General features: G+C 34.3%; 1 protein-coding gene across 1 annotated transcript; it reads left to right on the top strand.

Moving 5' to 3' along the window:
• Window positions 1–9,076: 9,076 nt before the first annotated feature.
• Window positions 9,077–10,000, top strand: LOC124958882 (olfactory receptor 5B3-like). Its single transcript, XM_047517426.1, has one exon. The coding sequence runs from the start codon at window positions 9,077–9,079 to the stop codon at window positions 9,998–10,000; it is 924 nt and encodes a 307-aa protein (XP_047373382.1).
• The last annotated feature ends 3,461 nt before the right edge of the window (window positions 10,001–13,461 follow it).

Consider the following 13,461-nt stretch of genomic DNA (forward strand, 5'->3'; position numbering starts at 1 on the left):
GCCCGTAAATGATGTGAAAATTATGCAGTAAGCTAAGTATAACTACTTTGATAGTGAATTCTGGAACTGTAGAAGTAAACACATTGGTTTGGTGAGCCATTGGACTCAATATGAGATTGAGCTGGTAATGTTGCTAGTGTGAGATTAATGGTGATCTACAGTGATGCTTTCCATCTAAAGGTAGCATCAGTTCAGAGTCAAATTTCAATGGTCATCCAAAGTTCCAGTTATCCTCTCTATCTTCTTCACAGTTTTTCTAATAAAAGACCACAGAAAACATTGGAGAAATTTAAGAAAAGCATTTACAATATAAATACTGTGAGTTTATTGAGGTCCTGAGTCTATAAACCGGTTGAAGAATGGGAATAGACTGATTAACATTAGCTCAAAGTGTTTCTCATTCTGGTGGATTTTGTTCACTTGACTAGTATATCTGCTCATACACATCAGATAATAATTTAATAACCTTGCTTTGTGTTTCCCTTCCAGAAATACCATAATCAGCTTGATATCTCCAGTGGATTCATATATCAGACTATTTTGACTGCTGCTTTCAACTTTCTGTCCATTACAGAAATATCATGCAGCTTACCTTGGGCAGCTGACAGGAAGCTTCAATTCACTTATTTCACCAATTTAATGGCCTCAATTCTCATTTGATGGTGGTCCTAAAAAATGTGATCCCAGAACACACTTGATGTGTGGGTTCCTTTCACAGAGTACTATTTGTTCTCATGGTTGTGGTAAAATGTGTGTTTCCTAGGTCTTTCGGGTGCACATGAGGATTAAAAAACAAATCCATTCTAATATGCTAAGCTCCCTAAACTTTGGGAAACTTCAGGAAGACAGTGTGTCTTGGATTTCAAGGACACATTGTAGGTCACCTATTGGTGACATGCAGATCCTCTTCATGCCCAATCCTTGCCCTCACTTTTGCAGTAGATTCTCTTCCAGATTCGGATTTTAATTTGCACTTGAAGTCAACCTGTCTCAAGGCCAAAGAGGAGAATATTATGTCTTCACCCAGTGGAAGCAGAAAAAGAACCAGAGTCTAGCTAGTTCCACAGGCTGTCTTGTTAGTGCACTAATTCCAATAATGAGAGATTTAAGTCACCTCCTAAATGAGACTTAATCAATTGCTAAAGATCCCAGGTTTTAAAACCATCAAACTTGCTTCCAAAAAATAATTTGGGAGTTTCAGATACTTTAAAAGTATTACAAAAGTTTAGTCAGGTCTGTGAGAATTCAATAATTGATTTATTTGGATAGAAAGTATTGTTCTTTTGTGTGTCCTGATTTCCAGATCAAGCCATGGACTAATGTGATCTCTTCACTACTGAAAATAGACTCTTAGTGTTTTTCAATTAAATCAGTTTAAGGATCCATGTACAAGATCTCTGAAACCAATTCAGAAAACTTATTCACAGTATTCTTCTCCTGCATAACCAATTTTTTTGGAATGATTTTATATATATTTATTAATTTTTTGTTTTTTATTGTGGTAAAATATACATGGAACATATATTTTTACATTGTAACCATTTTAAGTGTACAATAAAATGGCATTAATTACAGTCACAACATTATGTAGTCAAGAACCAATTTTAATACCAAATTCTTTGTTTAGAAGTGTTATGGGGATAGGAAGAATAGTAGAATGAATCAGACAATATTACCCTGTATACATATTTAACTATGTGACCGGTGAGATTTGATATCATGTAAAATCAGCAGAATGAAAAATTATACTCCTTTATATATATCAAAGTGCCTTTTCCTGTCATATATAACTGATTAAAACAAATTAAAAAATAAAGGTGGTTATCAAACATTGGGAAAAAATAAAACTAATAGAATATCTCAAAAGTTCTCTTTATCTATTATAAGAAAATAACTCCCATGAATATGAAGATTGAGAAGACCAAGTATGCAAGAAGGAGCATGCTCAAGAGTTGGGAAGAACAGTAATACTATAGTTAGGACATTTCCAATGAAGCTTCAAAAGTGTATGAAACATCTCTTCATTTTTCTTGACATTTGTCAATAATTACAATTTTATGTATTTTATGTTCATTACCAGAGATTTACAATTAATTTTTTAACTGTTTATAAGCCCCTGAGTGAGGAACATTGTAATTACAAACAAAAACACAGTGATGTGCAATCATATGTATTTTTATATTAGTATGTGCAGTCACCTTCACCAAGACTGATATCTTTTTAAAAATTGCTTTATTTTATATTTAGCAAATTTTCTTATTAATCAGTAAATGGTAATTACATGTATTTATGGTGCATAATATGGACCATGTGGGTCATGTGGGTTCAAGTTATTTTTTGGAGTCACTTTATTTCAGACTAGAGGAATATTTTTGTGTGATTTAGAAAGTTGTTCTATCAACTCTGAAGTTTCCCTTATCTTACAAGATCTCTTCTGTCCATGATTCCTGAAGGATAGTTGTTATGATTTAAATATAAAGTGTCCCACCAAAATCTCAAATGTAAGACAATCTAAGAGTTATCATGGTGAATAGACTAAGTTATGAGAGCCTTCATTCAATCAGTAGATTAATCACCTGATATGAATTAACTGAGTAGTAATTATAGGCAACTAGGGTTTCGCTGGAGAAAGAAGGCCAAGGAGGTGTGTTTGGGACTTTATCTCTCTCTCTCTCTCTCTCTCTCTCTCTTTCCTGGTTGCCATGTCCTGAGCTGCTTTCCTCCACCACACCCTTCCATCATGATATTCTGCCTCACATGGGGCCCAGACTAATGAACATGGCCAACAATGGAGTGAAACTCTCAAACTGTGAACCAATATTAAATTATTCCCCTCTGCATGGTTCTTGTCAGGTCTTTTGGTTGCAGTGCAGGGAAACTGACAAAAACAATGGTTTGGTTAGAAGAGATTTTTTCTAGATGCTTTATCCCCTACCCTCAAGGTTAAATATGTCTTTTTACTACTTCTGGCCTCCATGATTCCTCATGAGAAAGCCTCCATTTTTCAGTCTAGGAATTGCTTGAGTCACTCAAGATGTAACACGGTCCTTTTCTCTTCCAGTTTTTATGATCCTCTTGTTGACTTTTAACAGTTTTGATTATGATGCATGTGTGCATCTCTTTAGGTTTATACTTCTGAGTTCTTTAAACTTTTTTGAAGAGGAGGTTCATATCTTTTATCAACATTGAATCTGGACACATTATATTAAATATTCTTTATTTCTTTAGTTCATGATTTTTCTTCTGTTACTCCAGTTATGCATGCATTGGTACATATGTAACAAGCAATAGGTATCTCAGGATCTACTATGTTAATCTTCATTCTTTTGTCTTTTCTACACCTCCTACAGAATTATGGTGATTCATTTATTTTCAATATCCTTAAATCTTTCCCCTGCTCAAATCACCATTAAAAATCTACTGAATTTTTTATTTAAATTACTGTGCATTTTAGATCTTGTATCTATCTGGATCCATTTTACAATTTTTGCATCTTTATTGATACATATGTAACAAGCAATAGGTATCTCAGGATCTACTATGTTAATCTCCATTCTTTTGTCTTTTCTACACCTCCTACAGAATTATGGTGATTCATTTATTTTCAATATCCTTAAATCTTTCCCCTGCTCAAATCACCATTAAAAATCTACTGAATTTTTTATTTAAATTACTGTGCATTTTAGATCTTGTATCTATCTGGATCCATTTTACAATTTTTGCATCTTTATTGATACTTAATATTCATGGAAATATTATTTTCCTAAGTTCCTTTAGTTCCTTGTTCAATATTCCCTTGATTGCTTTAGGTATATTTCAGGACGCTGATCTAAATGCTTTTCTTTCTAAATACAACGTCCAATCTTCATTAGGCCATTTACTATGAATTTCTGTTTTCTGTGAAGGAGGCATATTTTCCTATTTCTTTCCATATATATTCTTTATGGGTTGAAAATTGAACTTTTGTAATACTTTAGTGTGGTTGCTCCATAAATGAAATATTTCTATCACTGAGGTTGTTGGTGTGGGTGCTGTTGTTAATTTGGTGAGTTTTTAAAAAACAATTATTTTGGTCCTTGATATTGACCTTGGGTCTCTGTTTGTACAAGACAAGTTCTTTACCACTGAGCTATATTCCCAGTCCCTAAAATAGTTTTAAGTGTGTATAGTCTGCTTATTTTGGTCTGAACCTCTGTACCATTTTCTTGGAATGCTGCTAGTTTCAAAATGCTCCTTAAGTGTCGTGGTATATCAAATCTCTTTTTGTCTTTTTTCATTTTTTATTGTTGGGTTATAATTATACATAATAGTGTGATTCATTATCGTACATTCATATATTTACATTATATAATTTTAATAGTCTCTTTCCCAGTACCTCCATTCCCTCAACTCCTACCTCCACCAGGTTCACTCTGCTTATTTGCCTTCTTTTATTATTGCCATTATTTTAATTATTATTATTGTAATTAGTGGAATTTAATTATGTATAATATAAAGAATTGAATCATAGGATTATACATTTTATATTAAAATAATTGTATAAAGTGATATATAGTTATATGTGTATGTGTGTGTGTGTGTGTGTGTGTATGTGTGTGTGTGAATGGATAGATAGATAAATAGATAGATAAAACCATGATTCATTGTATTATGTTCATTTGTGAACATAGCATTATTTGGTAGATTTTATTCCTGAGTGCTCTCCCTTGTCCACACCACATAACTTCTTGATCTCCTACTTTATTTGTTGGTTTTCCTCCTTTTTTTATGGTATCACTCTTTTATTCCCCACCCTCAAACCATCCTCTCCTTGTCTAGCTTCCACATATGAGGAAAAGCATTTGTCATTTGACTTTCTGTGTCTGGCTTAATTCACTTAGCAGGATGTTTTTCCAGTTCCATCTACTTATCAGTAAAAGACATAATTATATTCTTGATTAGCATTCACTTATTTTTCAAAAACATTGCAAAATTTTTACAAAATCTAGTCAGGTACATTCAAGTATATTTCTGTAATGTAACAAGCCCATTTTTCTTGTTTCTATCTCATAAATAAATGGTAGTTTGCATCTAGAACCCCTAGGTAATTCAGACTCATCCTTCATCTCAGTGCCTGTTTAAGGAGAAAAACAGGATTTGCCAAAGAAATGTCTGTAGGTGTGTTAAAGAATACCAAAAATGAAAGTATATAAGAAAATAATTTAAAAACTTAAATACCAGATAAGTATAAAAATGTGAAACAATGTAAATGGATTTTAGGTAGGAGTTCAAAGAGGAAAAGATTTTCAGAAAATAGTTTCAAAATTTATTGATCAATAGAGAAGTACTTATCATTTCATAAATCAACCAGTCTCTTTCATATTAATAAATGTTCCATAAAAACTGACATTCACAAAAAAATCATTGAAACAAATGTTTAGATCAGTCTGAGGAGTAATCACCAATGACTAAACAAAGGCAAATGTTCCTTAACTATAAATGGAAGTCAAATACTTCAATGTCCACACAAGAGCATATTATCCTCCAATAGATAAGTTTCCACAATGGTACAGTTGAAAATAGGAAGGTACTTCAAATGCTGAGTAAGAAATGTGGACGTCAAAGACAACATACTCCAGGTCAATAGCTAAAGGCATTTTACCAAAGGCAAAACCCATTGGATCAAAACAGTTGATGAAGGGTCAGTAGGTGGACAAGTTATCAAAGAGAAGCTCAAATGAAAAGTTTTAAGTTACTGTGGCAGTGGTTATCTGCCCATGATTTGACAAAAACCTTAGGACTTTGCACTATAATGTGTGTATTTTCCTGTATGTGAATTATGCATTAATTAGAACTTTTGAAAAACAAAAAGGTAATACAAAAACATATGTGCATGTTATGGTAGCCTATTGATTCCCACAGGTATTTTAATTGCTTCTTTCCCAAAATGTAGAATCAGAAATTGCAGAGAGTCTCACAGGCAAAAATACTACAGATCTTCAAGAGTATATAATTCTCTCCAGAAATCTAAGAAAAAAAATGCATAAGACTCAACATCACATTGTTTTTGAAGGAACACATGACATGCCATGCTCATTGGTCATTGTTTATTAATCTGAAGGATTGTGGTTGGGACTTAAGATATTCTGACCTGAGGACTTCCTATGAGTCTTCAAAGAGATCAGGGAATTACACAATGTTTGACTTTAAAGAAGTAAGTTCCCCCAAGAGGTATTAGAGACCTTACTTCTTGTTTTTTATGGACATATCTGTGAGTTATGTGGAAGATGTAATCTTATCAGACTTAGTTAACAAATAAGGAGGAGATAAGAGACTCTTCAATGAAACAGAAAGAATTAATGATAGATTTGGAACCCCACCCAAGTGCCTATTCTTTCCCACATTACTTCAAGTCTGAGAGAACTTGGAAACTTTTGACTACAGCCTGAGAGATCTACTAAGAGAATCTATGCAATACTCCTTGGCTGATTGTATGATTTCTGATTGACCATTCTGGATTGAGAGGTATTTTTCCTCTTAGATGAAACAGGTAAGCTCCATGTTCTTTCATTATTCTTAGTGAGAGGTGTAATTTATGCAAAAACGATGGGGTGGCTATATGAGAGTTAGTTAAAGAGATAAATAAATGGATTCAACAGTTTTCTGAAAAATTGAGGAGACTCTGGGATACAAATATGAAAAGCTCCCATTGCAAGTGATTTAGTGATTCTCATGACAAATCATGCTGTTTTTTACAAAATTATGCATGAAAATATAAAGCAGAAGACACTCTCATTGGTTAGCTGGGGATTTTGTCTTGTGCACTATGTCTTTACTACTCAATATAGGTGAAATGAGCAAACAACAAAACAAAAACCCCTGAAGAGTGAAATGATCCTTCTTGAAATCAGAAAGGGATCCTCAGGATTTAGAAGCTCTGAAATGCCCTGTCTTCTTGTATAGTCTAATGCTTATCATTATTAGCACTCCACACACGTTAAAAATAATGGAACTGAAAGCATTCATTTAGATTAAGGAGAAGAAGATGACTTTAAATCTTGAATTTTAAGACTTTCTTATCCTAGCTATTTAATTTTGGAAGATCGAAAACTTCCCAAACCCTCAATTTCCTCAAACATTTAGTAAGAATACTATGCTATCTACCTTACAACACACATGAATGTCTAAAGCCCTTATCATCTTCTGTGGAACATAGAATGTTGGATAAGGTAATGTGGGTTAAGTGAGTCCAACACAAGAACTGCAGGAGGCAGGCATATAAAGGGAAGTAGTCAAAGACAGAAAATGTGATGTTAAGAAACAGTAGTTACTTTGGGGTGGATGTCCTCACACAGGCTTAAATGCAAATTTGTTTAGAAATGAAAATAATATTACAACATACAGCAAATTGAAATATAATAATATAGGATGGGGAACATATAGCTAAAGCATGTTAAAAATTAGACAATCCATAAACAGGGAGTGTTAATCCTGGGTCTCTGAGATTTGTCTGTGAATGACAGTAGGAGAGAAAAATTTTTGTAGGGACAGTTGTGTCTTCTATTCAAACTAAATATGTGGATTTTAAGGAAGAAATTTTGAAAAAGTGTGGCCAATTGAAATTACAGGAGCACCAATCACATGCTTGGAGCAAGGACAGAATGAGAGTGGAGAAATCAGAAACTGTCAGTGGACCTGCGGGGGAGAAATGCTATTTGGGGAAGAAGCTTCAGAACTTCAAACTCACCCACAACTGAAGTCCTGTGTGTAAGCATCCACCTCCATCAAAACCAAGATAAAAGACCCTGACTCATCCTAATAAGAGCATGTTTCCTACACACAACAGGCTGTGATTACACCTAGTATTTTGTTGTCTTCGCTGCACCATGATACCTCATAGTAGTCCTCGTTGTGATTTTCGTTTTGCAGATGGACATAATGTGCTCAGGGTAGTAGTGTTAGGATTGGTGATTCTTAGTGATTAGTCATAGGTTTGATGTGGTTTATTCCTAGATCCCAATCTGTATGTCTGCTCAATCCGATGACATGGCTTCTCAGAAGATGACCTCTACATACTGAATAGAGTTCTTCTAGAGCTGTGATTCCTATTATTAGGGATATTCTGTGTAGATTTCAGATGCAAATCCCTCTTCAACCTAATTACAACGTTATCTTGTTAACCATCAACATGTGTAGATGTGCTGGAAAAATGAGCATGAGGGTGTTGGTAAAAGTTTACCATGCCCTTCAGAGATGGCTATTTCTTTTAGGATCCATTTGTAGTTGAAAGAGGCATCACTGCACTGTTCTGGATTATTTTTTGACTTCTTTTACCTATACCTAGAGGCAAACATATACTGAAGGAGAGGAAATCAGCCCCTAATCAGTCATTCACTCAGTTCTCTGTGATGTTCCCAACACAGTGTTGGAATTGAAGGAGACAAGGTGTAATTGTAAAATGAGTAAAATTCACTTTGGTTTCAATTCAGATTATACCATTATACTCAGGGACCACTCACAATGAGTTAAAGTTTTCCATGGGTGCAGAGCAGAAATGGCCAGATACTGCTTATGTACAAAGTCAAGGAGAAATTCCCAAGCCACCTCTGTTTCATAATTTTCATGAATGTAACAACCAATCAAACTCCTAATATTATTGCAAGGAAACAGAGAATACATATCTAATGTGTTTTGAACATTTGTAGGTAGTTGAGCAGCATGGAAAGGCAGCTTTGGCAGCTCAGGAGAAGTGTATGGTTGGAGAGATTGAATGACACATGTTATTTTCAACAGGGTAATAAGTCATCTGATCCCAGTTTAAAAGCAAAAATATATAAATTATGCTCATAATCTTTTAACATTTCTCAATTTGATAGGATGTAAGCCTGTTGTATATATAATATATATAACTTGTTATAAATATATATAAAATGTGCACCAAACATAGTTTTAAGTTCAAAGTTTTTGGTGGAGAATTTTATCATACGAGTTTTTGAGAGACTATAAAGGGATGCATACTCCCCAAGGTAACTTTAATTTTCTTATCATTTTTACTTCTCATGCTATAGAATATCAAAATCTTCTTCAGAAAACACTGATGGAGAACAGGACAGAAGTGACAGAGTTCATCCTACTGGGACTGACCAATGACCCAGGTCTGCAGCTTCCCCTCTTTCTGACATTCCTGCTCATCTACACCATCACACTAGTTGGGAACCTGGGAATGATCCTGTTGATTGTCTTGGACACCCGTCTCCACACTCCCATGTACTTTTTCCTTGGCAACCTGTCTCTGGTGGACTTTTGCTACTCTTCAGCTGTCACTCCTAAAGTTATGGCTGGGCTCCTTGGAGGAGACAAGGTCATCTCCTACAATGCTTGTGCTGCTCAGATGTACTTTTTTGTAGTCTCAGCTTCAGTTGAAAATTACCTCTTAGTTTCAATGGCCTATGATCGGTATGCAGCAGTGTGTAAACCCCTGCACTACACCACCACCATGACAACAAATGTGTGCAAACGACTGATCATAGGCTGCTATGTCATTGGTTTCATCAATGCCTCCATCCACACTGGGAACACCTTCAGCCTTGTGTTCTGTCTTTCCAACGTGGTCCATCACTTCTTCTGTGATATTCCAGCACTCATGGTTCTCTCTTGCTCTGACAGACATGTTAATGAGCTGGTTCTTATTTATGTAGCCAGCTTCAACATCTTTTTTGGCTTTTTAGTGATTTTAATATCCTACATGTTTATTTTTTTGTCCATCCTGAAGATGCGCTCAGCTGCAGGACACAGGAAAGCTATATCCACCTGTGCCTCCCACTTCACTGCAGTCTCCATTTTCTATGGGACTCTAATATTTATGTATGTACAACCCAGCTCCAGTCACTCCATGGACACTGACAAAATCATATCTGTGTTCTATACTATGGTCATCCCCATGCTGAACCCTGTGGTCTACAGTCTGAGGAACAAGGAAGTCAAGAGTGCATTTACAAAGACTTTTTTAAAGGCAAAATAATCTTTATGATTCTGCTTTTAAGATTTGTGAGATGCACAATAGCTGTACTCATTTCTTTCTGATCTTCTTTATGTAATTTGGCACATATTTCATAATTTACGTTTGGAATTATTTTGCATTAGTGGTAAATTTTCAAATATAGTGCCTAGTGTGATTTCACAACAAGCTCCTCAATGGCCCGAAAAATAGTCTAGTGCTATTTTCTAGAACCTTTTACTGATACTCTACATGGCTCAGAAGAACTATGCAGGTATGATTAACTTAAGAATTTCAGAAATGAGAAGACATTGATTTTGAGCAGAAACCCCTAAAACCAGTCTATGCATCCTCAAGAACAGAAACTTGAAAAATTTAACAATACAAAATGAGAGTTGGCAAGGTGACCATGACAGAGCATTGAAATGATGTTACCATTGAATGCTGGCAGCCACCTGAAGGTGGAAGGGATGAGTGACAGAGTTGCACCTAGAGATGTTGTAGAGACCAGGGCTCTGATGACACACTGATTGTAGCTCAGTGAGATGGTTTCAGATTTCTGGTTCCCAGAACTGTGGAAGAATCTGTATGTGTTGCCAATGCTCCACGTTTGCAGCACTGTTATAGCAGCCATAGGAAACCAGCTAAAACACTCAAGGAGTTTCCTCCTGGTCACCACCATATGTCACAATTATATGTTAGTTTTGGAGAATTCAAAGAGAAGTCACCTGTTCCTGGGCTTTGCTTTGTTGTAAGATTATTTTTGTTAATTTATTCTTTGCATTTTTTAGGTATATTCAGAATTCTCTTTTTATAATTCATTTTCTACTTGGGTATTTCCAGGAATTTGTGTTTTTTCAGTGTTTTACAGTATGTTGGTATATACTTATTTACAAAATTCTTATTGTTCTTGGATATATAAATTCAGAGTCTATAACCTCAGATTTATTTATCACTTTACTCAGTGGAGTTTTCTCTCTTTATGTTCTTCAAAATTTCATCATTTTGTCCACACTATCAGTATTTGGTTTTTTTGGTTTGTCTCTGTCCTTATTTTATATCTTACATGTTTACTTTACTTTAATCTTCATTTCTTTCCTTCTGCTATTTTCAGCTTACATTTTCACTTTTTATTATTGTTCTTCAATTTTAAGTTAGCTTACTTCCTCGAAATCACTGACAACATAAACACTTACAATTACAAATTTGCTTCTACCAAAATTTACTTTTTTTGTGGTTTTGCTTTGGATTGTCTCAAATTATTTTTGGTTACTCTTCTTCCATTTTTACTCACTGATGGTAATTTAAACTTATGTATGTAAATGTTAAATTTTTTCTTGTTATCAATTTCCAGTTCAATTGCATTGGAGTGAGTGAAGATGGTTGATTTGATTTTAATCTTCCTGTGTTTATTTAGAATAGATTTTAGTCTAAGATATGGTTTGGCCTTGGGAATGTTTCACGTGCAACTGAGAATTAAGCAGTTCTTGGACAGTGAACTCACTGTGTCTGTTAAGATCTTTTAATTACGATGATGTTCACGTTCTCAATTTTAACTTGTTCCTCTTTCTAGCCAATTTAGTCATTATTAAAGTCCCATAGTATAATCTATTATTATAGAACTGTCTAGAGCTTTCTTTTTTTGGACATTTCTTCATATATTTTGGAACCAGTTTTTAGATGACTGAGTTTTAAATAATATTATCTTCAAAAATTGACCCATCATACAGTTTGTTTATTTTTCTCTTCTAATAATTTTTACTTAAAACCAACTTTGTCAAATAATAACTTCTTTTGCTTTCAGGTGGCAGGGAATAAAGACTTTTCTATCCTTTTATTTATATGCTACTTGTGTTTTCATGTGTAAGCAGGTCTTTTTTAAATTTTATATAGTTTAATCATGCTTTGAAACACATTCCTCCATTTTCCACCTTCTTGGAGAGCTTCCTTCACTTATAATTCAGTAACAAATGATAACAAAGAACTTCTAGTTTCGATATATCTATGTTTCTTGCTCCTCACATTTTCTGATATATCTTCCTTTTGTGTGAATTGGTTGTCATGTACTTTTTGATTCCTATCTCATTCATCTATTAATTTTCCCAGTGGTTTGATTAGTTAGGGTTCTCCATAGAAACAGACCTAACTATAGTTGTGTGTGTATATGTGTAAAACAGAAGAGAGAGAGATTCATTATTAGGAATACATTCCTGAAATTATGGAGGTTGACAGATCCAGATGTGCTCTATTGGCCAGCAAAGACTTGCTAGAACTCATGGTGTCTTTCAGGTCTGAAGTCTCAGAAAATGTTTCACAAGAGCTGATGGTGTGATCAATCTAAAGGTATTTGTTGAAAATGTTCCTGTAACTCATGGAGCCAATGATTATATTACATTGAGGCCTTCAATAAGTGCCTGAGTCTCATCCATATTTTGCCCAACCCAAAGTTCACTGGCTTAAAAGATAATATCATCCCAAAACATTTCTGTGACTGACAAATAAAAATTAATTATCACAAGTTCAATTTTGTTGACTTGGCACTGAAACACATAATTTACAACATACTTTACTTCCATTTTAAAGACAATAACAAGGCAATTCATCCACCTAATATAATATGAATTTCTTACATATAAGCAAACACATACTGATCTCTCCTCACCAAAAAATAAGAATACTTTGAATGATGTTTACACTTACTGTTGATATCTCATAACTGTTATGTAAAGGTAATAACATAGCACTTAAATACTATGATCTAAAGTAAACACATCAAATAACTCATGATAATGGATTCATGGAGATAAATAAATATATTTCAAATATCACACATGTAGCCATAAACTACATAAGGAGGAATCTCATAATAACTGTATTCTTAATTTTAACTTCTTGTGGTACCATAACTGGTGTTCTAACTACATAGTTCCATTAACATTCTCTTATCTTCTTTCCTTCAGTCATGGTCATAGTTTTTAACCTGTAGAGATGATCTAAATCTTCATTCCTGAAGGGTCAGGATCATTACTAGTCTTTCTTGAATTGGGTTCCCATTGAACTTAATCATTGCAAATGATAACACTAAGCCAATCCTAAGAGATCTCCTGTATCTCAGGTACAATCTTCCTTACCTCTACTCTGAAACAGTAGATCAGTGTTATCTTGTTAGTCATCATTGACAAAAATAAGGAATGTAAAATTTTTCTTCACTGGATGGTTCAGATGAATGATAATCCCAATGAATAAATGGAAAACTTGACTTTCAATGCAATAGAATCTTTTTAAGATCCCCTTGTAGAATACCTTCAGCCATTGGACAAATTCCATACTCACTACTCACTTCCAGAAATCATGAAATTAACAATTATAGGAAACAAATACATATAGGATGAAGATTCAGAGCATATATAACCTCATATACAACCTTATCCTGCCCAACAAGGTATTGCACCAGCCAGAACTTTAAGTGAGAATTCAAGTTGCCA

This window comes from Sciurus carolinensis, chromosome 11 (genome assembly GCF_902686445.1).
Source record: "Sciurus carolinensis chromosome 11, mSciCar1.2, whole genome shotgun sequence".
Lineage (NCBI taxonomy): Eukaryota > Metazoa > Chordata > Mammalia > Rodentia > Sciuridae > Sciurus > Sciurus carolinensis.

Bases quoted from the DNA above. Each gene is read 5' to 3' on its own strand.
- LOC124958882 (XM_047517426.1), top strand. From the start codon at position 9,077: ATGGAGAACAGGACAGAAGTGACAGAGTTCATCCTACTGGGACTGACC.